The sequence below is a fragment of the Lepidochelys olivacea genome, assembly GCF_965140295.1.
Source record: "Lepidochelys olivacea isolate rLepOli2 genome assembly, chromosome: 2".
Lineage (NCBI taxonomy): Eukaryota > Metazoa > Chordata > Testudines > Cheloniidae > Lepidochelys > Lepidochelys olivacea.
In genome coordinates, this window is record NC_140412.1 from 222,234,531 (window position 1) to 222,255,959 (window position 21,429).

Sequence of the window (21,429 nt, forward strand, 5' to 3'; positions counted from 1 at the left end):
AAAGTATTGAACTCATGATAAGTGACTCATGGTAAGAAAAGAGCTTGCAAAGGGGTGGCTCAATTTCAAACTCAAGGATTTATCTGCTTGAAATTTTTCTCTGTTGACATCCCTTTTGTATGAAGAAACCTCTATGCCAGAGGTGGGCAAACTATAGCCCACGGGCTGCATCCGGCCCATCAGACCTTTTAAACTGGTCCTCGAGTTCCCACCAGGAAGCATGGTCCGGGGGCTTTCCCCACTCCCCGTGGCTCCATGTGGCTTCCGGAAGCAGCGGCATGTCCCCCCTCCGGCTCCTATGCGTAGGGGAAGCCAGGGGGCTGTGCACGCTTCCACCACCCCAAGCACCAGCTCTGCAGCTCCCATTGGCCAGGAACCGCGGTCACTGGGAGCTGCAGGGGAAGCGCCTGCGGACTGGGTAATGTGCAGAGCCGCCTGGCTGGTGCTGCGCCTCCGCGTAGGAGCTGGAGGGGGGACATGGCGCTGCTTTTGGAGCTGCTTTGAGGTAAGTGCCGCCAGAGCCTACACCCCTGACATTCCCCCTCCCTTGCACCCCATACCCAGCCCTGATCCCCCTCCTGCCCTCCAAACCCCTTGGTCCCAGCCCGGAGCACCCTCCTGCACTCCAGACCCCTCATCTCTGGCCCCACACCAGAGTCTGCATCCTCAGCCGGAGCCCTCACACCCCCCTGTCCCCCAACCCCCTGTCCCATCCTGGAGTGCCCTCCCGCACCCTGAGCTCCTCATTTCTGGTCCCACCCCAGAGCCAGTAACCCCAGCCGGAGCCCTCCCACACCCCAACCCCCAATTTCATGAGCATTCATGGCCCACCATACAATTTCCATATTCATGATGTGGCCCTCAGTCCAAAAAGTGTGCCCACCCCTGCTCTATGCTTAACTTTGTCTTGTGGCAGTTCTTAAAGGGACTCTGTCAAGGTTGGAAGGCTCTCAAATTAACATTTGGAAGAGGAGCGGAAAAGTTGCAAATATTTATTTGCAACTTCTACATAATGCTTTGGCAAAAAGAAAAGGAGTACTTGTGGCACTTTCGAGACTAACAAATTTATTTGAGCATAAGCTTTCGTGGGCGACAGCCCACTGAATGCATCCGATGAAGTGAGCTGTAGCTCAGGAAAGCTTATGCTCAAATAAATTTGTTAGTCTCTAAGGTGCCACAAGTACTCCTTTTCTTTTTGCGAATACAGACTAACATAGCTGCTACTCTGAAACCTGTCATAGTGCTTTGGGATGTTCTCTTCCAAAACAAATGGTGAGATGTGGGAGGGTGAAGTGAATGTTGCATGCACAGTAGTGCATACACTGGATATAAGACCTTCAGGTAAGGAAATAAATTTAATTTCTGGTTTCCATTGTAAAGATGTAAGGAGAAAGTGAGCGTTTTTTCTTTTAAATTATGAAAATGTTGATCTTTAAAAGTTATTTATTTCACTACTATATTATAACTTTGCAACTCAGTGGTTGGATCTTGCACCGTTAAAGTTAATTATGAGTGTTTTACATCGATTGATTTGAATGGGATCAAGATTAAGCCCTTGTGTCGGCACTGGAGATTTTGAACTGGGTATTTGTATAGTGTTCAATTGTAGGGTTAAGCATTGGGAAGCAGAAGAAATTGATGTCTGCAGGATTGCTGATAAATGTAGTATCTCAATAACTGGTTATAAATCGTAGCTAGTTTGCTGCTGGGAAATTACAGTTAATCTGGACTGCTGAAAAGTAATCTTACCATATCTAGATGAGTTATTGTTTGGCTATCTAATAGGGAAACTGTGACTATTCTAGTTTATATTCAGTATAATTTAGGGTTTTCCAATGGGTAATTGTGTTTTCTGCTAAATAGAATACCCCGTGCATGTCACCCAACTCTGGCTTTTTCACAGATACATTGATCTTGATAATGTTTGTGCAGAAATCTATAATGTACTTGCTTTTCAGTTGCTTGTTTAGTCTAAATGTTATATGCTTGGATATTGGTACACTGTTATGGGACTGTTCTGGGTGCTGTAGTGATGCAAAGTATTAAAAAAAATCCCCAAAACTTAATGTACCATTGGAAAAATTTAAAGTTTTTTTTAGCCATCGGATAACGTTTCTTTCCTTCTTAGTTTAGGCATATAATTGAAAACTGTGTAACTGTCCACAGAATTTCTTTTTTACACTTCAAGTTTTAAGTATATAAAAGGGCCTTCATGTTTAGCTTTTATTATGTTTGATAAATTCCCAGGAAATGTTAATGTTTAATACAAAAATTTTAAAAATGGGTGAAAGTTCAAGACAAAAAATTAACTGGACAATTTTCTAGGTAAATATGGAAGTTAATATTGGGATATGGGAGGAAAGAAAAAGAGAAAAGAAAAAGTATTGAAGGTAATAACAGTTTAATGCTGTGGTTTTTTAATGAACTATACGTTAATGGTACATACACTCACACACTGAGGCATGTACACATGTGTATCTTCCATTACATTGTCTTACTTTAACAGACACCCTCACACTTACACTAACTTATAACTAAAATAAACATCTATCTAATGTAATATATTGGATTTCTTAACATAATCTGTATTTTTGTGAACTTGAGTGATCCAAAATTTGGGTGAAAATCAGTAAAAATCTGAATAGCTTTTATAAAACCTTGAAATTTTTCAGTAAAAATCAGTAAAAACTGAAAACAAAGGGCCTTTACGTTCATAACAAAATTGTAACTTAAATAAGTCTCTCTAACAAAGGTAACCAAGTATAATTCGTTTTAAAGAAGAGTTTTCTTGCCTGCAGTATGGTATGAAAAGGTATTATTTTTAATGTGTCATTTCTAGAGGCTGCAGTTGTGGAATGGGAAGTAACATGCTTTGGCTCTTGGCTGGTTGAGACTGTATCAGGCCATTGCATACTTTGTAGATTTATCTGCTGCTGATGTGTCAAAGCTTCAACAGTTGGCAAGGAGTTAAAACTCTCAGCAGGAAGGTGGAAGGAAGTTTAGCTGGCTTTTAAATTTGAGGCAAAGAGCAACCCATTGCTTCTTACTGTTGAGTGTTGACAGGCACATAAAAGCTGATAATGTAAGTCCAGGGGTTTAAGAGACTTAGCAGTGTTGCCTTTTTGTTGTATTACAGTATTTTAATGCCTCATTAAAGAGTCAGAGTTCTTTGAAATTCTATACTATCTAGCTTTTTTTTTTTTTTTTTTTTTTTTAAGTTTAGAAGCTTGGGTAAAAATGTCAAAATTTAAAAATTAAGTCCATTTGATGACCTCCATGTTGGATTCTGAATGGGTGAATGAAAGGGCCTTGTGTGTTATAATAACAAAACTTAGAACTTGTATTGTCCTTTTCAGACATGTTCATTTCTGTGCAACTTTTTCCTCTCTTCTTCCATATGTTAATTTGAGTGCCTTGTAACATCTGTGAGAGGCCGGTAACCGTTATAAACATTTTACACTTGGGGAAACAGATAAAAAGATGGTATGTGATTTGTCCAAGTCCACGCATCCAGTCACTGGCATAGCTGGGTGTGCTGGAAATGGCCCAACTTGATTATCATACACATTGTAAGGAGAGTGATCACTTTAGATAAGCTGTTACCAGCAGGAGAGTGGGGTGGGAGGAGGTATTGTTTCATGGTCTCTGTGTATATAATGTCTTCTGCAGTTTCCACAGTATGCATCCGATGAAGTGAGCTGTAGCTCACGAAACCTTATGCTCAAATAAATTGGTTAGTCTCTAAGGTGCCACAAGTACTCCTTTTCTTTTTGTGAATACAGACTAACATGGCTGTTACTCTGAAACCAGTTTAGAACAGTTCTCAACCTGGGGGCTGCTTGTGACATAATACACAGAGAGCTGCATATGCGGCTCACAGTGGTAAATAGGTTGAGAACCACTGGTTTAGAAGTTTAGCTGTTTTCCTAAATCTAGGCTTTAATGACTAGACTAAATCTTCTGTCTCCTCTCTATAGTGCAGGAATGCTCTTTGCTAGTTTCAGTATAGGCTTCTGAAAGTTTTATGCTTCAAAAAAGCCATAGAAGAGGACCGAAAAACGTTTTTCTATGAAGCAAGATTTTATTGCAACTGTATCTTAAGCCATGTAATAGAATTTATTTTTAATCGTAATTTCATATACAACATGACGACATCTTAATGAAATCAATATTCTCTGCAATTGAGAGACAGTATCTGCCTTCATGCGATGATAAAGCCAAAGCATGTTATGTTAAAATGTACTAAACACTGTAAAAATTAAATGACATTGATTTTTTTGAGCATATTCAAATGAATCATATAAACCAATGATGCCCAACCTTATTACACAGGAGGACCACATAAACCTAATCACAACCTGGTGTGGGCCAAACAGATTCTGTAAATTTTAATAAGATTTAAAGTCACCTGTATTTATTTATCTTTTAAGTTCAGCTTGTTTCGTATGTATTTAGATAGGGTGCTTCTATGTATTGTCTATTGACACACTTGTGTAAGCTACAATGATGTAAACATGATGACAAAATGCTAATGAATCAGCCGTTAGTATGTTGTGTTGAAGCAGGCCACAAATGTTATGAAATCTTCTGGTGGGCCATAGATTGGGCACCTCTGATATAAACAAATGCCAAGAGGATGGGGGAGAGGGTGTGTGTGCGGGGGGGCTAATAGAGTATTCCAGTGAGGTTAAATTATCTTGTGTATATGAAGCTTTTTAATACATCTGGGGAAAAAATATTAAGCACCTTGGGAAAAATCCTTACCTGATTTGAAATCATTGAGAGTTTTACCGTTGCTTCAGTGTGACCAGGGTTTTGCCTGTTGCTTGCTGTTTGTCAAACAAAATTTGATAAATTGGCTGGTTTACTTGTAAATGCTCAAAAGATGAATTCCTCGCTCAGAGGAGTTGTACTGAAATTTTGGGGAGACCGCATGCACAGTGTTCTTTACCCACGATGCATAGAGTCGATCCGTGCTTTAAGACCAACAATTAAAACCAGTAATGCTAGAAAACAAGGGCGCAAAGAGTGTACATTTCTGCGGGCTTAGTTGAATGCTATTAACTAAATAAAATGATAGAGCAATATGCAGAAAAATTATGATAGTGTAAATATAAAAGTTGTTTGTTTTTTATAATACTATAGTTTCCCTTCAGATAAAGTATTTGTATTTTATACAAGTAGGCTAACTATAATAAAGTTTCAGAGTGGTAGCCGTGTTAGTTTGTATCATCAGAAAGAACGAGGAGTACTTGTGGCACCTTAAATAAATTTGTTAGTCTCTAAGGTGCCACAAGTACTCCTCGTTATAATAAAGTTATTATGCCTAATGTCAGAGCTTTCGAATAGTCAGCTACACTCTGAGAGCTTAAATTTGATATAGGTATTACTAGTGCATTTATGTCTAAAATAGAAATAAACAGGTGACAGAATTAAAGTTTGATAAATAGAACTGCTTGGAAAATTTTCCGGTTTTTCCATCAGAAAATGCTGTGTTGTTGAAATCAAGCCTTTTTACAAGAATGCATGAATTTCAGAAAAAAAACACATTTGGTTTCAACATTTTCAGAAATGAATGTGTCAGTTTTTGTCTTGAGACAACTTTTTGTTTTGAAATTTGTTTAATTTTACATTATAAAAAATTAAAGTAAAAATTGAAGCATTTCAGTTGATCCAAAACAATATTAAATTCTTGATTTCATTCTGATTTTGTTTCAAAACCACGGAATTTCCTGTGGAGCAGAAATTCTAGTTCCTGTACAGCTCTACTGATAAACAGTTTATGGTTTCAGTGATCATGGATACAGTAAAATTCTTTTGTAGTGTAAAAAAAAAAAAATCCTATATGTTTCAATTTGATGCAGATTCCAAATGGATATTAAGATGTTTTGTGGAAAAATTGAGTTGATTGTAAGATAGTTGCACAGTATCAGTTTAAAAATAAAACCCCTTTCCTCTCAGAACTAGAGGCGCGGGGTGGGGGCAGAGGGAGGACCCTGAAATTGTTAGATGGGTGTAATTGCAGAACTGAATAACTCATTCCAAGCCTTTGTCTGAAGGTGCAATCAGTATATAGTCTATTTATTGTGGGACACATCTTCTGTTATTAATTATGGCAGTTCACGTATCCAAGGAACATGTTAATTATTGATACAAGTTACCAAACAGCACTTCTGCTCATTTATCTGCCTGCCTTTATAAGCTTGTGTACACATAAGCATTCTAATTGTACACAACTCTTCACATATATTTAACTATTTCTGCAACTCTTGTGTAACAGATTCGGAGTACCCTTTGCATGGTATTGTTTTGATACTTTGTCATTACACTAAGAATCATTATAGAACACCTAAATGACCAATGCTTTAACAGCAGAGTACTGTAGTTAGTGTTTGTATGATCAAGATTTCATTATTTTTACGATATGTGCCATAATATGCTTATTTTTTATGAATGGAAGCTGTTCTTGCAGGGACTGTACTTTTACCTGTTTGTATATCATCTTGTACAATGGTGCTCCAGTTTTGATCGGGGCCTCTAGAATAATCAAAATAAAGAACTGACTCTTTATGGTTTGTTCACTTACTCACTAACTTGAATATTCAGTAATACGTGATGGATCTCCAAGTTATTAGCTCAAATTGGTGAGGAATTACTGTCTTTGACTGCTGTGTTTGCTTACGCCTATATAATGTAACGTTGTTTCAACTTTTGTCTAGATATTATGGGCCATATAGCATTGCTACAAGTGCAAAATCTTACTTTTATTCTCTAAAGGCATGTCTACACTGCACACCACCTTGGTGATATGTAGCATATGTGTAGCTACACGTTGCAGTGAAAAACAGGCTGTGTCAACACTGGCGTATAGCCGTATGCACCAGTGAACGGCTGTGGCAGAGAGGAGACAGTGGGGATAGGCTCTGGAAGTGGGGAGGTAGTGGGATGCTACGTTGCTAAAAATAGCAGTGTAGACTCAGGGAGACATTGCTTGGGTGTGTAGAGAGACCTATATGGTAAATTCTAAAAGGGTTCAGACATGCCTTTCTTTGTCTAAACAGTGCCTCAGAGACTACACTGCTACTTATACCCCTGTTAGGAGGGAGTGCAGTATTGTACTCTACATGCCACCATAAGGAGTCTGCAATGTAGACCTACCCTAATGGAGCAGTTCTGATCTCTGCAATTTTTCAGTGACCATTAGTCCTCTTATTGTTTGATATAGGATTCTGCACAATTTGTGACTGGTGTCATTAATAATGGGTATAAGTTAGACTGCTCATATATTTATCTCCAAAATGTTAAATTTTTGCTTGCGACCTTGACATTATTTTCATAGATATTTAGTTTCTAGACAATTCTGTAAATGTGGTAGGTTTTGGTTTTGGTTGTAAGTGTTCTATAACACATTTTTGATGAATGCATGCTAAGTTAAACAAAACATGTTTTAGATATAAGTTAAGGCTATCATTTTAAATATAAGAACCCTTTTCATGATTGTTTTTTATTGAGCCTTTTGGAAGTATAGCTATGCCTGATAGCACCACCAAAGTTAAAATTGTCTAGTGACTGGAGGTGTGGCATATTTTTTGTTTTTAAATAAATATAAAGAGTTCTACTTTGGAAAATAAAAAATGTCATCTTCTTACTTAATCGATTTACTCTCAGTTCACAATCATTCTGATCAGCTTGGTTTAGGGCAAGTTGGATTCTGTTTCTTCATGTGCACCAACACAGAATTGTTTAAGTTACTGATAGTTAGGCCTGTATAAACTCAATGGAAACACAAGGTTTGCACAAGTGTAATCAAGGCATAATTTGGCATCCAGAATCTTTATTATGGAGGGAGATATAAGAGAAGGAAAGAGACAGCTTGTCTGAGATTGTAGCTAGATTTCACAGGGGTGATGGCTATAAAAAGATGCTCTTTTTATTAAACCAATTAATTATTTGTATTACAGTAGCGTCTAGGAACCCCACTCAGAGGTTAGAGTCCCATTGTGCTAGAGAGGTACAGATATGTAACAAAGATATTGCCCTGTCCAGAGTGGACAGAAGACACACAAACAGGGTGAGGAAGGGTGGGAGGATGAAAATATGAACAGAATTGAGGAGAAAAGCAGAAGTCATAGCTTACATTTGTTTGTTTAATCTGGAAATCACTGAGACACAAATGTGGATCCCTGTGATAATTTTTCTAATAATTTTGTATGACTGGAATTTAACTTTAAAATAAATTGTGCAGCTGTTCTTAAACTGTATGACTCTTTAAATGATTTCTTATTCTTCTGTCTCATGGCTATTACCTCTTTTCTAAAATAAAAACCTGGTGTGCTGTTCTGTAACATTAGAATTGGGCTTTCAGTTTTTGTTCTCCAAAGTCTGTGTAGTGCTGCTGTCCTGGATTAATAGCAGTCAAGTCAAAAGTCCTGGTTATAGAACACCTAACAAAAAAGAAAACCAAACAGATGCTGCAGAGTCATGGCTTCCTTTAATACAAGACTCTAGGATCATGTACCATTTTGCTCCTTTGCTGAGACTGCCGGCAAGAATGCTAGAAAGACAAGGTGGGTGAAGGAATATCTTTAATTGGACCAACTTCTCTTGGTGCGAGAGATGAGCTTTCAAGCTTGCACAGACCTGAAGGCAAACTCTGCGTAAGGACTTGTCTACCCTGCCACTTACAGCGCTGACCCGGTCTTTGCTCAGGGGTGTGAAAAAACATCCCCCTGCGCGATGAAAGTTTCAGCGCTGTAAAGTGGCAGTGTAGATAGTGCTCCAGCGCTGGGAGCTGCGCTCCAAACACTGGGAGCTCTTCCCCTCGCAGAGGTGGTTTTATTACAGCGCTGGGAGAGCTCTCTTCCAGCGCTGAAGCCGCAACTACCCAGCCATGTTAAAGCGCTGCCGCAGCTGTGTAGACGTACCCGAAGATTGAAAGCGTGTCTCTCAACAACAGAAGATACTCCAATAAAAGATATTACCTCACTCACCTTCTCTCTGATATCCAACATGGTTACAACAGCACTGCAGACAGCAAGAATGCTGGCACTACGGTAACTGCTGACATGATACACACACCTCTCTGCCTAGAATTGGGTTAAGCCTACCAATTCATTTTACATAGGCTACCTAGCAGCCATCCAAAGCAATGACTTTTGCTTTCCATCAGTGTAATCCAAAGGTTAATGTATTATCTAGAGGTGAAAGGCTTCACAACCCATTACCAAGTCATTCACCTTTTGATTTACTTACAACTGTTACAATTTTTTAAATGATCAGGTTGCAAACAATGGAAAATCAATTCCCACTTATGAACAATAAGTGTTAAACAATTGAATGCAGATGCACACCAACATCAGATTGGCATGTCTGTGTTTTGGGGTATCTTGTCAAAGATCAGTAAAACCACACAGAAGCCTTTCCAGTTCAGTGGGTCAAAAATCCACTTTTTATGAAAGGCTAAATGTGGATTTGTGCGATTGACTATAATGGCTCCAATTTTGAAAGCTTAGAGGTAACAGAGCACTTCCAGTTGGTGGGATAATTTGAGAATACTACATGCTCAAATGGTTAAAATATTGTGCTTTCTGCTGCTACTTCACGCTACTTAAAAAGAAAGTGTGGGGAAGGTGGCATGAAGCCAATTTGAGAGTAAATCACAACCATACAAGATCATTCTTTGGTTAACTGTGAGCTGAAAGTTAGCCATCCTTTATACTTATACTATGGGGCAATTTGGGGAACAACCAGAACTTCCCCAACCTGTACACATTTGTATGGTAGCAACGGCAGCGTATGTTTTAGCCTTAATTTGGTTCCATCGTTTTTAAAGTTGTACTGGGTTGCATATTGGAAGTTGAATGCTGTAACAGACTCTTGGAGCAGTGAAATTTTTTGCTATTATGAATTTTAATATGCAGTTTCAGATAGCAAAATATATTTACACACACTGTGTGTATCTTCTTACTTTTTAAATTGGAAAATCTGCTGTTACCTAGCAGTTAATGACTATTTTTTCCCAACAGTTGGAATGCAGGACCAGATTTGATAAGCTGATAAAAGAAAACAAAACTGAGAACATGTTGGAAGTGCTCAAAGTGAAAATTGCAGTTTAGGTAGGTTTTGGGGTAGATAGTTAGACATTTTAATTGAACTAAAATAGCTTTATACTAATACAGCACTGTTGTGGGAGTATGTTTTGTGGTACATTTGAAATCAGAGTATTTAAGTGGGGAGGGGACTGTATGTTAATGTATGTGGGGAGGGGACTGTATGCTTTTACAAGAAAGTGATTTTTGTAACATCCATCTAAACAAAACAGCTGTTAAAGAAATAGAGCTCACAAATCTACATCAGAGAGAAAATATAACAACATGGACTGCTTCAGAATAATGTCTCTAAGCTAGAAGTATGCATTTTGTCACTTCAGTTGGTGTTTTGTATTAACTAGCTGCTAGTAAATGATTCTGTGAATTCTGAAACAAGTTTGTGTTCCTGGACCACCACCACAAAATTGGTTTGCACCAATCAAGGGAAGCTGTTGACTCAGCCTGGACTCTCAGGGTATGCCTTCACTGCAGAGTTAATCCAGGCTGTTCTGTGGGTTTTAGCCCAGCCCTATCTACTTTCCTTACACAAAATTGAATCCAGGCTTGCTTGCTTGCTTGCTTGCCTGGGGCTATAAGTTAGAGCCCAGCTTTTGCTTTAAGATTTTTTTCCTTGTTGCATATAATCACGAGTAATAGAGATGTTATTATCAACAGAAATACTACAGACCAGATAATGTCTTTTTTTAACTCCTATGGAAATCCAGAAACTGAATCTGACTTTAAGGGTTAAGCTATATATAAATGGCAGTGGTTTAACTTTAAACTTCTGCAAACGCCTGTGTAGATGCGATTAGTTCAAACTTTGCTTATATCTCTTTAGTTTGCAGTTGGAAATCAGGGCTGGTCTACAGGCAGACTTGCCCCAAAATAACTAAATTAGTTTAAATTACCACCTTCTGTTGTTTCAGTTCAAGTCGGTGTGGCAGATACTCTTGTTTTGGAGTAATTGTCCTATTTTGATCAGACTTCAGCAAAACAGAATCGGGTGCTCGTATTCCAGAATAAGCTCCCAAATGTAGACTTGCACCAAAATGACAAAAGGGATGAATTAATACCAATTCAGTTACTTTGGTGCAAGATTGTGTGTAGGTCAGCCCTATTTTAACGGTGCAAGCTTAAACTAACATAAGTCAGGTTTAAAGAGAGATTGTGCTCGATCACAGGGAAACCTCTTTAGTTAAACTGGTACAGCTTTGTGTATAGAGTGAAGATAATAGTTCAAGTAAGTTCAGTTATCTATTTTGTGGACCAAAATCTCCTTCCAGTCACATTTGGCAGCCCCCTCCCCCCATTGTCTTCAGTTGTATGCCCTCAGTTACTACTGTGCAAGCTGCAGTTTTCACAGGCTCAACAGAGGAAAACATAATTTGAAGACAATGGGGGTTGGATATGTGTAACTGAAAATAGATTTTTGGCCTGCAATATCTTATTGGTGATGTGTAAGAAGGAAAGAAGTTAGCTTGAGTTCTGGATCCCAAATTGTGGGATAGATTGTGATCCATCTTGCAGACTGACTCAAGAAAGTAACGGGATATAAGGCACTGCCTAGCACTGGTGCACTGTACTGCTGCTTCCAGCCTTAGTGGGGGAAGGTATGTTCCGGTTGTGGGGAGCCCGATGAGCTTGCGGGATTATTTGAAGGCCAGAAGAGTTGAATTTGGGAAAGAGTTTCGTTCAGGATGAGGTCCCCATCATCAGAAGCAAGCTCCCCACAGACCAGGATCCACCAACTCAAACTGGCGCCAGACCCTGCCGTGACAATAGATGCAAAACCTTCAGACCTATCTCCAGTGCTACGATAATCAATATCCCCCACAAGGCACATTTCAAGATCCATGAGTCCTATACATGCCTATCGCAACATGTGGTGGTACCTCATCCAGTGCACTGAATGCCACAAGAGCAACTATATGAGTGAAACCAGACAGTCTCTATGCTCTCGAATGAACTCGCACAGAAAACTGATATACCTCTACCCCAATATAATGCGGTCCTCGGGAGACAAAAAATTTCACTGCATTATAGGTGAGACTGTATTATATCAAACTTGCTTTGTCCCCCCCGTTCCTTGTTCTCTGACCGCCCCCTCCAGAGACCCCCTTCCCAAATGACCCTCAGGACCCCACCCCCTACCCAACCCTCCTGCTCCCTATCCCCTGACTGCTTCGACCCCATCCACACCCCTCACTCCCTGACAGGCACTTACTGGCAGTGGCGGAAAACGGAGCAACGTGGCCCCAGCTGCTGTGCTCTGCTTCCCGCCTCCGGTGAGTGCGGGGAGGTTGGGGAAAGGACGCCCCCCATACTCACCAGTGGCGGGAAATGGAGTGACAAGGCCCCAGACCGCTCCGCTTTCCTTGCCCCGGCCCCAGCTGTGTCGCGGGCTGGGGGGAGGGAGTTGGGGAAAGGTCCCTCACTCGCCTGCAGCAGGAAGCAGAGCGCCATGGCTGGGAGCTGGCGGAGTGGAGCAGGCTGGGGCTGGGCTACTCCGCTTCCACTGCTGCCGGTGAGTGTGGGGGGATCCTTTCCCCCAAGCCCCCTCCCCTGAGCGACATGGCTGGGGCCGGGGTGAGGGAAGCGGAGCGGGCTGTTCCCGGCCCCCAGCTAATCCCCCAGGCCACTCTGGGACTGTGGGGCCCCCAAAAGTGCACACCTCCCACCCCAGTCGGGGAGGCAGGAGCTTCTGCTGGAATTTTCAATTTTTTTTTTGTAAAAAAAAATGTATATAAAATCCAGATTTAAGGTGAAATTTGATTTGTCAAAGTCTTTTTAAAAGTTGAGAAAAATGTGTTAAAAGACTTTTCTAAAGTTACCAAGAGGGCATAAATGTGCTCTTTTAATTCACCTTTATTTGTATTTTGTCTGCTTTGTATCATCTGCTTTGGTTTAGTTTGTAGAATGCTGCCCTAAAGTTTGAAGTAAAATTAAATTTTAAAAGTGACCACCTTCTGTTGTAATGCTGGATTTAGAAGACAAGGGAACAGTTCAGTTTGAACTGAGGAACAGCTTGCAGTGAATTGTAGTAAATGTTCTGGTACCTTTTGACAGTTAAATCACAGGCCAAACCATTGTAAATTTGTTCATGGAGTATGAATGGTTTTAGTCTCTGAATCAGACAGTAAGACTACAAATGACGCGAATCAGTGAAGTTGTTCTATATGAGTGAGTGATGAGTGTAGTGAGGGGGAAAAGGAAAAATTTAACATCCAGTCCACTGAACATTTATAGGAGTTTGTGAACCATGAATAGTGATGAGAAGGAAGTATATGGTATGTGTAAAAAGTTTTGGGCAAAGGGGGGGGATACCATGTCTCATACCATCAAGTAGTCAATAAAAGCGCAGTAGGCAATCTTCCAGTCAGCTAACTGCACCATATAATCCAACATGCACACTGTCAGAAAAGCACCCGGTGTTAGTTTCAAAAACACACTGACGTAAGTTTACATCATTTTTTTGAAATGCTCTTAAGTATTGAAGCTCTCTGCCTATTATACTAAACAGCTAAACAAATATTGAAGTTTGTTTGGGGCAGCACCTCAAATCTACTAAGCTGTAGTAAGAAATCATTTACCTCTTCTCCTTCAGCTATTTTGGCTGTTCGGAGGAATATTTGTATTTATCTGAATTCCTGGGGCGGTACAGGTATATACATATGTAGACCTGTGAATGCAAGTAAGTAATAGGACAAAAATATTAGGGTAAATATATCTTAATTTTGATATTGCTTTCTTCCCAATACTTTTGAAAAAGCGTTTCAGTTTCTTTGCTGTAGGTTATCTAGGCATTTGTAATTTGCCCAGCACCTTAATGTTAAGGTGCAATACAAATCATTAGGAAGCATACTTTCAGACTTGAAATAACCATTCTTTCTTACCCTTCTTTTTGTCATTTTCTTGAGTTGAGGTTGTTCTGTTTGCCACAAAGGAGTCTGAGGATGCATCTTCATTGGGGAAAAAAAGGAGTATTCTTTTAGTTAGCTAACCGATGAGGTATTTTCCTAATGAAGGCAAGGCAGTTATCTGCAAACATTTGTGTAAGCTATTAAAGTAAACCCTAGGCAGCCCATAGTCTTTACCACAACCTGCTAATAGGTGTGAAAGTTACAAACTGGCTTGTCATCACGAGATCTTACCTCATATTAGTTACTTCATGTATGCTGTCGCAGCATGTAGGAACACACCTTTTTCATAGTGAAGACATGACCTGAGAGTTTGACTGGATACGTTCTTTGTAAACAGACATTCAGGGCTCTCATGACATGCAAACAATGGCTAGTCTCATCCTGGAGGGAGGAGAGGTGGGTAAGAAAATAGGATATTACCAAGTTTTTTCCTAATTGCTACAGAAGGGAGACTGACTTGGGAGTAAACCACAGGACTGGTTTGAGAACATCCATATCCTTTTGGAAGATCAGAAGTGGTTCTTAACAGGAGGAGGCAGCTGGTTCGTCAGCTTGCCTGACTGAAGAGATTGGGGCTGTTTTGAAAACAAGTAGTCTAGGTTCAAAATAAAGCAACAAAAACTCTCTAAAATCTCCAGAGAGGGGCTGCAGGGGCAACTTGCTGTTTCAGTGGGAAATGGCCCTAATACAGTGCACTTGGAAAAGGGATGAGACCTGCTTGTGAAACCATCCAATTTCCCTCTGATTGCCTCGAGAGTGGAATTTTGTGCTTGGAGGTGCTAGCTGACAACCCAAAATACAAGGCTGCTGTGGGGTGCGGCGGGGGTGGGGAGGGGCTCTGAGAAAGAGGTGAACAGTGTTGTGTAGGGTGAGACCTTTGTCCCAAATTTATTGAGAAAAATTTTCTTTGCTCTATTTTTTAGTCTTTGAAAGTGGCCTCTGGATGTTTAGTTCTCAGTGACTGCTGGGATAACGCCAGGTTAACTTGGGTCAGATGATGGGAAAACAGGGTGGACAAAATTGGATTTTCTTTATTTAAAAAAAAAAATTAGATCTTTAAAAAAAATTAAATTCAATACAGGCTTTTTTTATAACCCTATTTAAAATTAAATTTGAAATTGACAACCTATGTTAAGACCTAAACATACTATAATCTTTGTAAATCATTTCAATTAAATAAAAATAAGTTAATCAGTACATTTTTTGCTACCACGTTTTAAAGAAAATCAAACTGCTGAACTTGTCATTGGCTAAGCACCTGGAACTTAGGGTGACTAGATGGCAAGTGTGAAAAATCGGGACGGGGGTTGGGGATGAATAGGTGTTTAAGACACAGCCCGAAATATTGGGACTGTCCCTAAAAATTGGGACATCTGGTCCACCCTAGCTGGAACCAGAGTTCGTTGAAGTGCTAAAACAGTTTTAGACTGTAGTAGCCTCTTCTGCAGCTTCTTCTGTTTTAATTTCAGTTTATGCAGATAGTTCAGTTCACTGACTAGTTCATTCAAGGTTAAGAACCAATTGGAAGCTGAAAAATCAGGAAAGCTTCTTTTTCTCTTCCAGTCTATGAATTAAAAACTAGGTGTGAGAAAATAAGATCTGCTAACTACAGATACTACTACTGTTGTTTACTAAATCTTTTGGTTTTAAATGTAAAAACATGTTTTGATAAAGTTTATCATGAGGTTTTTTACTTATGTATCCAACACCTTTAAGGAAGTTTTATTTTTAAAAAAGTCTGTTTTATGGTATTTTTAATAGAATTTAAGTTTCCGTCCAAATGGAGCTTCACACAAATTACAAGTAAAATATTATCATCTAGTAAATAAGACAAGCATAGTTCACCATTTTCTAACATAATAAAATGTGTAAAAGTTTAGCATGAATAAATGTAAATTAAGCTATATAATTGTTTAAATAAATGCTATCAATACAGCATGTCCTCGTGGTAACAAAAAGAAGCACCAAATTTAGTGTAAAGACTATATTTAGTTGTAATTCAAATGTTTTAATAGTTATCTGCCAATGAGAACTAACCTTTCATTAGGAAAATCGCTAAAAATGCAAAACACCATTAAAATTGATGGTTTAAATTAAGGTTTCCTGCTTGTTGATTTAAATCATGATTAAAAATGGTGATTTTAAATTGCTTTGATTTAAATCAGTCCATCCTGTGTGGAATTTTTTAGTTCTCCTTCCACCACCCAGAATTCCAGATCTTCACAAATTAGGTCTGATAAAAGATGAAACTAATAATCCCATTGAGGGAAGAAGTAATAGTCTACAGTGGAGTCTGTCTCGAACAGAACCAGTTTTAGTACCACTGTCAATCGTCCCAGATGATGGAGGACTTCAAGGCTCAGATTTTTAAAGGTAATAAGGTGCCTATTGTGATTTTCAAAAGCCTATAGATGCCTTAAACTCATTGAGTGCAGTGGGTTTTAGGTGTGTATGTGCTTTTGAAAATCCCAGTACACACCTAAATGCCTTTAAAAATGTGACTCTGGATGTTAGAGTATCTGAAGAGCTGTTCCCTTGGAAAATTATCTTTGCTGTGTAGCCTTGATTCAGGCAAATCTTCTCTGCTGTGGCGAAGGCTCCCAGGTAGATTTGGACAGGGTTTTTTGTTTTTTGTTTTTGTTTGTTTTTTTAAATAGTAAATGCATTTTAAATATTTATTGGAGCAAGGACATGAATTTGGGTCTCCCACTGCTCAGGTGAGTTCCTTGATCACCTGGCCTGCAGAGTCATTCTCTCTCTCCCATCTCTCTGCCCAAATGACTGTTTGTTTATACACAGTGGAACAGCTTCGGCAGGAGACACTGAGTATCCCATAGCCGAGTGATTAGGGCATTCTCCTCCAGTGTGGTAGACCCAAGTTCAAGTCCCTACTCTACACCAGGCGGAGGGGGGAAATTGGACCTGGGTCTCCTACATGACAGGTGAGTGCCGTAACCACTGGACTATAGCTTATAAGGAGTTGCCACCACTGCCTCCAAATCTACTGCTATCATCTTTTCCTCTAGCCATTTTGTGACTCCATCCTTTTAAAAATACCTGGAAACAATGTTTTGGATTGGCTGAAACATTTTATTTGACCTGAAATGGACTTTTTTTCAGAATTTTCAAATGTCAGATTTGGCACGACCTGAACCAATATTTGTTTTCAGTTTTTTTGAATCTGCCAGCAAACTGAGAAATCAGCTCTGCTCCCAGGTGGGAGAGACATTGAGACTAGTCAGAGAGGAGAGCTCTTTTCCATGCTAATCACAAATCGCAGATGGGAGAGACACTAATCACTTGTGTATTGCCTGTCAAATGGCTGACAGCCCCCTCACCAAGATAGTTCTCCATGTAGGGTATCACCTGGACTTTGCAGTGTAATGAATGAAAAGTGCTATGTAAGAGAGAGAGATAATTATTATTATGATTATTTTTTTATGGATTGCTGCTTCTGCCACAACTAAGGTCTTTGTTAATGTCCCCAGAGTCAGGTAAGATCAAGGGGAAGGAGGGAGCACTGGGAATGGACCTTTTTGAGTGCAGATTGAAGGTAATTTTGATAGGAATCTAGAATTGTTATGAGAAAATATGTGGTTTTTAGATCAGTTGGCATGAGGAATTCATTGGGCTTGAGTGTGTCTAAGCGGTCTCTGTGTTAGGGAACAAAGTAGAAAGCCACTTCAGACCAAGAGGTCTTTCCATAATAATTTAAAAAAAAAATCATTCACATTAGTTTTCTTATCTTTCGCCAACTCCTCAGTGGCTCCCTTCTCCTTTTTCCCCTTCTTCCTCCTGGAAAAGGACTCAATACCAGACACCGTAAGTTATCTGCTGGACATAAAGGCCATTCACTTGGTTCATGTGGAGGACTGAGGTAGAGGATTCTGTTTCCTCTACTTTAGTATCAAAGATCATGGGTAATCTGTCACGTTCTAGACCTCAAGCAATGACAAATTCTTCTAGGACTATAAATTCAAGATGGAATCTTTTGATCCTTTAGAGTCACAATCAAGTCCAAGGAGTTTGTCACATCATTACATCTAAAAGATTTGTAACTTTTCATACCTATTCTTATGCTCATTAGCTAGAAGATGTATATAATTAGATTCAAGCAATCCGCTGCCCGTATGTTGTAATATTCCAATTGGTATTCATCATTCCTATGCCCCTAAATCAATTAAGGATACCTTACATTGTCTAAAAAATTCCTTCAACTGTGTAGGATTTCTAATAAACTGATTTTCATAGTGGTAAGGAATGCACCTGATAGTCTGAGTTTGCAGGATCAGGTCCTAAGCAAGTACTTAGTGGTCAGATTAAATTTTTTTTTTAATAGGAAACCAGAGATTTCAAAAGTTAAGGTTTGTTTTTATACATACATTTTCTGGTGTATAGGATTAGCAGACTACTAAAATGGATCTTGAAATATTGGTATTTTTGTAGCTACGTTTCTTTGAACATAGACAACTTTGAATAATACTGCTTTTATGAAGTGTGAAGTGTAGACTGATCCAAAAATTCATTGTTCTTAACAGCTTTAAAATACTAAATTGAAAACAGGTTAAGTTTTGTCATCTTGTACATAGAATTTCAGTAATCTTAATTTTTCCTTGACAGAGACCACTTCGAAACAATGAAGTGTCTACTTGGTTCTCTTTTAAACAGATTTGGTCAGTATGTAACTTTATAATTAAAAAAGATTCTTTGGGATCTTGTTTTGTGAGGAGTTGTACTTGAAAACAGTTTTCTTTGTGAGAATGGGTAGTTTTTTCTAGTCTTATGATTTAGTTAATAAAATCCAAGCTTGTTAATATATTTTATAGGGTAATCTCCTATGTAAATAATGTTTTCCTATTAGTCAGAAAAAATCAGTACTACTTTTCTGTGTGTGACTCCTTATTTTTTTAAGCAAATCTTTTTTTCTCTTTTTCTAGAGGATGTTAAACAAGTTTTTGGCCAGACCACAATTCATCAACACATTCCATTTAACTGGAATTCAGAGTTTGTGCAGCTGCATTTTGGAAAAGATGGAAAAAGACGCCTAACGTATGCAGAGTTTACTCAGTTCTTACTGGTGGGTATAATGCAATAAAGTTTGTCATGAGTTTCACAGTTCAGGGCAACTGCATCTGTATTCCTTCTCTGTAGTCCCTTGAGGGCACGCACTCTAGGCTCCTGGCTCCTCAGCCGTCACCTCTCTTGGTAGAGTCACGCATTTCTCCCACTTCTGATGGGGATTTTTCAGGCTGCATAATACTCTGCTTACACAGTGATACTGCCAGCATGCCAGATTGCCTAAACAGGTCAGTGTCTGCGTTTTGCTTTCTCTTCAAAGGCTTATAACAAAGTCATTTCTAGCAATTATAAGATACCACCCAGCCCTTTATAGGCAAGCATATTTATTTTTAAAGTGAAAGTATTCCAGAAAAAACATATTTAAAAAAAGAAAGTTACTACACACGATAAACACTTACCAGAGGTCATCCATCAGTCTTATGGCTGTCCAGTAGGCAAAAGTCCTGGATTGATGTCCCACAGTTGGACAGAATGTCCTGCTGGTTTGATGGATCAGAAAGAAGGCCTTGAGTCAGTTTAAATTCAAGCTATTTATCCAAAAGCCCTTTCTTTGTCTGTTAGTCTCTGAAGAATCCAGTTTGAACTAGTAGATGCGAGCATCAAGGTGGTGGTATTTCTCTGGAGATGTTATAACCTGAGTGAATTTTCCCTAATCAGTACCTCACTGTTAGTTCCTTGGTCACCCTGCCCACAGAACTGCATACATTCCCTGGCCCACAATGATACATAAACTTAATACAGTGAGATCTCCCAAAGATATTGGAGGTAATCGCCATGTCTGTCACAATGAATAGTAAGAAATGTGCAAGAATCACAAATAGTAAATTTAGTGAACACCATATTGGCAACATAGCCAACAATGCTGTATTTAGGCTCTTCTTACTGTTGGAAGGCTGGATTTTAGAACTTTATGCATTGGCAATATAATCTGCTTGTGGTGAAATGGTTGAATCTAGGTAGTTGTTACTTTTTTGGCACTTGAATGTGGCATGAGTATTTTTTTAATGGATCTGGCCCACTGTTTCAAGCTAATCTTTGAGACATGAGGGGGGAATACCCAGACATCAAGACATTTAAAAATTGTAGGATATCTTTCACTAGGAGAATCCAATATGTTAAATAATAATAGATGCTTGTACCAAATATTGTGCATTTTGAACTCGCTTGCCAAAACTGATATTAAGGAATGCTTCATTTGATTATCAAAATTCTGTGTTTACCAAATTTGTGTGATTTTAGTGGTAAAATACAGTAATGGTATTCCTTCTGCTGCAGACTTCTTACACACACTGTTAGTTTGATACCATTTAATAACCAAATAGTGCAACAGATAGAAAATTCTATTTATTTTTGCCTGTGCTGTGTAGAGAATAAATAAGAGATACCTCCTCTGGAGGGAATCCTTTCATGTCTATGCTTTTGGGTATATTGCTACACATAGCAAAATATCATACAAACGAAAAATCAGTAAATGATTCTGAAAAAATGATAATGCTTGCTGTAAGTAAAATGAGATGGATGGGTGCCTTGTTTGAATCCATCTTGAACATACTGAGTGCCAGTAAAGATTTTACATAATAGTTTTAAAATAGGAACCTACTTCAAGACCACAAGGTTGTATTTTTTTATTTTTCTGTTTATGCAGGGAAGTTATTTCACAGTAGGAGGTGGTATCATTTTGATGAGGAATAATTAAGATAATGCTATTGAGACAAATGTTTCAAATTGACTTTGTGAAACAGAGCCTAATTAACTCTTTGCCTGAAGAGGATGTAGGAGATCATAAATGCAATCATATTCTCTTGGTTTTAATAATGACTGTTATTGCTAAATACCTAGGCTAGACATGTATGCTGACTTTGGTAGACTGTAAATCTTGGTTCTGTATCTGATAATCCTGCTTAGTTTAGCTGCTTATTTGGAGGTTTGAAGAAAAACTCAAATTCTAGAAGAAGGTAATTGGTAATTGGATTGGTAATTGGGTATGGAGTCTCACTTGTGGGTCATCAGTGCAAATCTACCCTGGTTCTATAGTGATCAAGTGCCTTTCAAATTGGAAAGCTTTGATAGCCTGTGGTAAAAAGGCTCCCGGTTCCTAGGGAGCAGGTGTCTACATCACAAAAATTCCATAATTACTGACGTTATATGCAGTGTAGGTGTAGCAGTGTTGGTCCCAGGATATTGGCGAGACGAGGTGTGTGAGGTAATATCTTTTATTGGACAAACTTCTGAAGTTGGACCAACATAAGTGGTCCAATAAAAGATATTTTCTCACCCATCTTGTCTCTATAATAACTGACAGTCACATTGGCACTTGGTAGACGTCATGGACTGAATGG

General features: G+C 38.9%; 1 protein-coding gene across 2 annotated transcripts in view; it reads left to right on the top strand.

Moving 5' to 3' along the window:
* Window positions 1-21,429, top strand: part of SLC25A13 (solute carrier family 25 member 13) — a 130,723-nt gene that overhangs the window by 50,432 nt on the left and 58,862 nt on the right. For both annotated transcript variants that reach the window (XM_084618810.1, XM_084618809.1), the window contains one exon: window positions 18,949-19,088. In XM_084618810.1, the coding sequence (XP_084474936.1) occupies window positions 18,949-19,088 (140 nt within the window). The remainder of the gene's footprint in view (window positions 1-18,948; window positions 19,089-21,429) is intronic.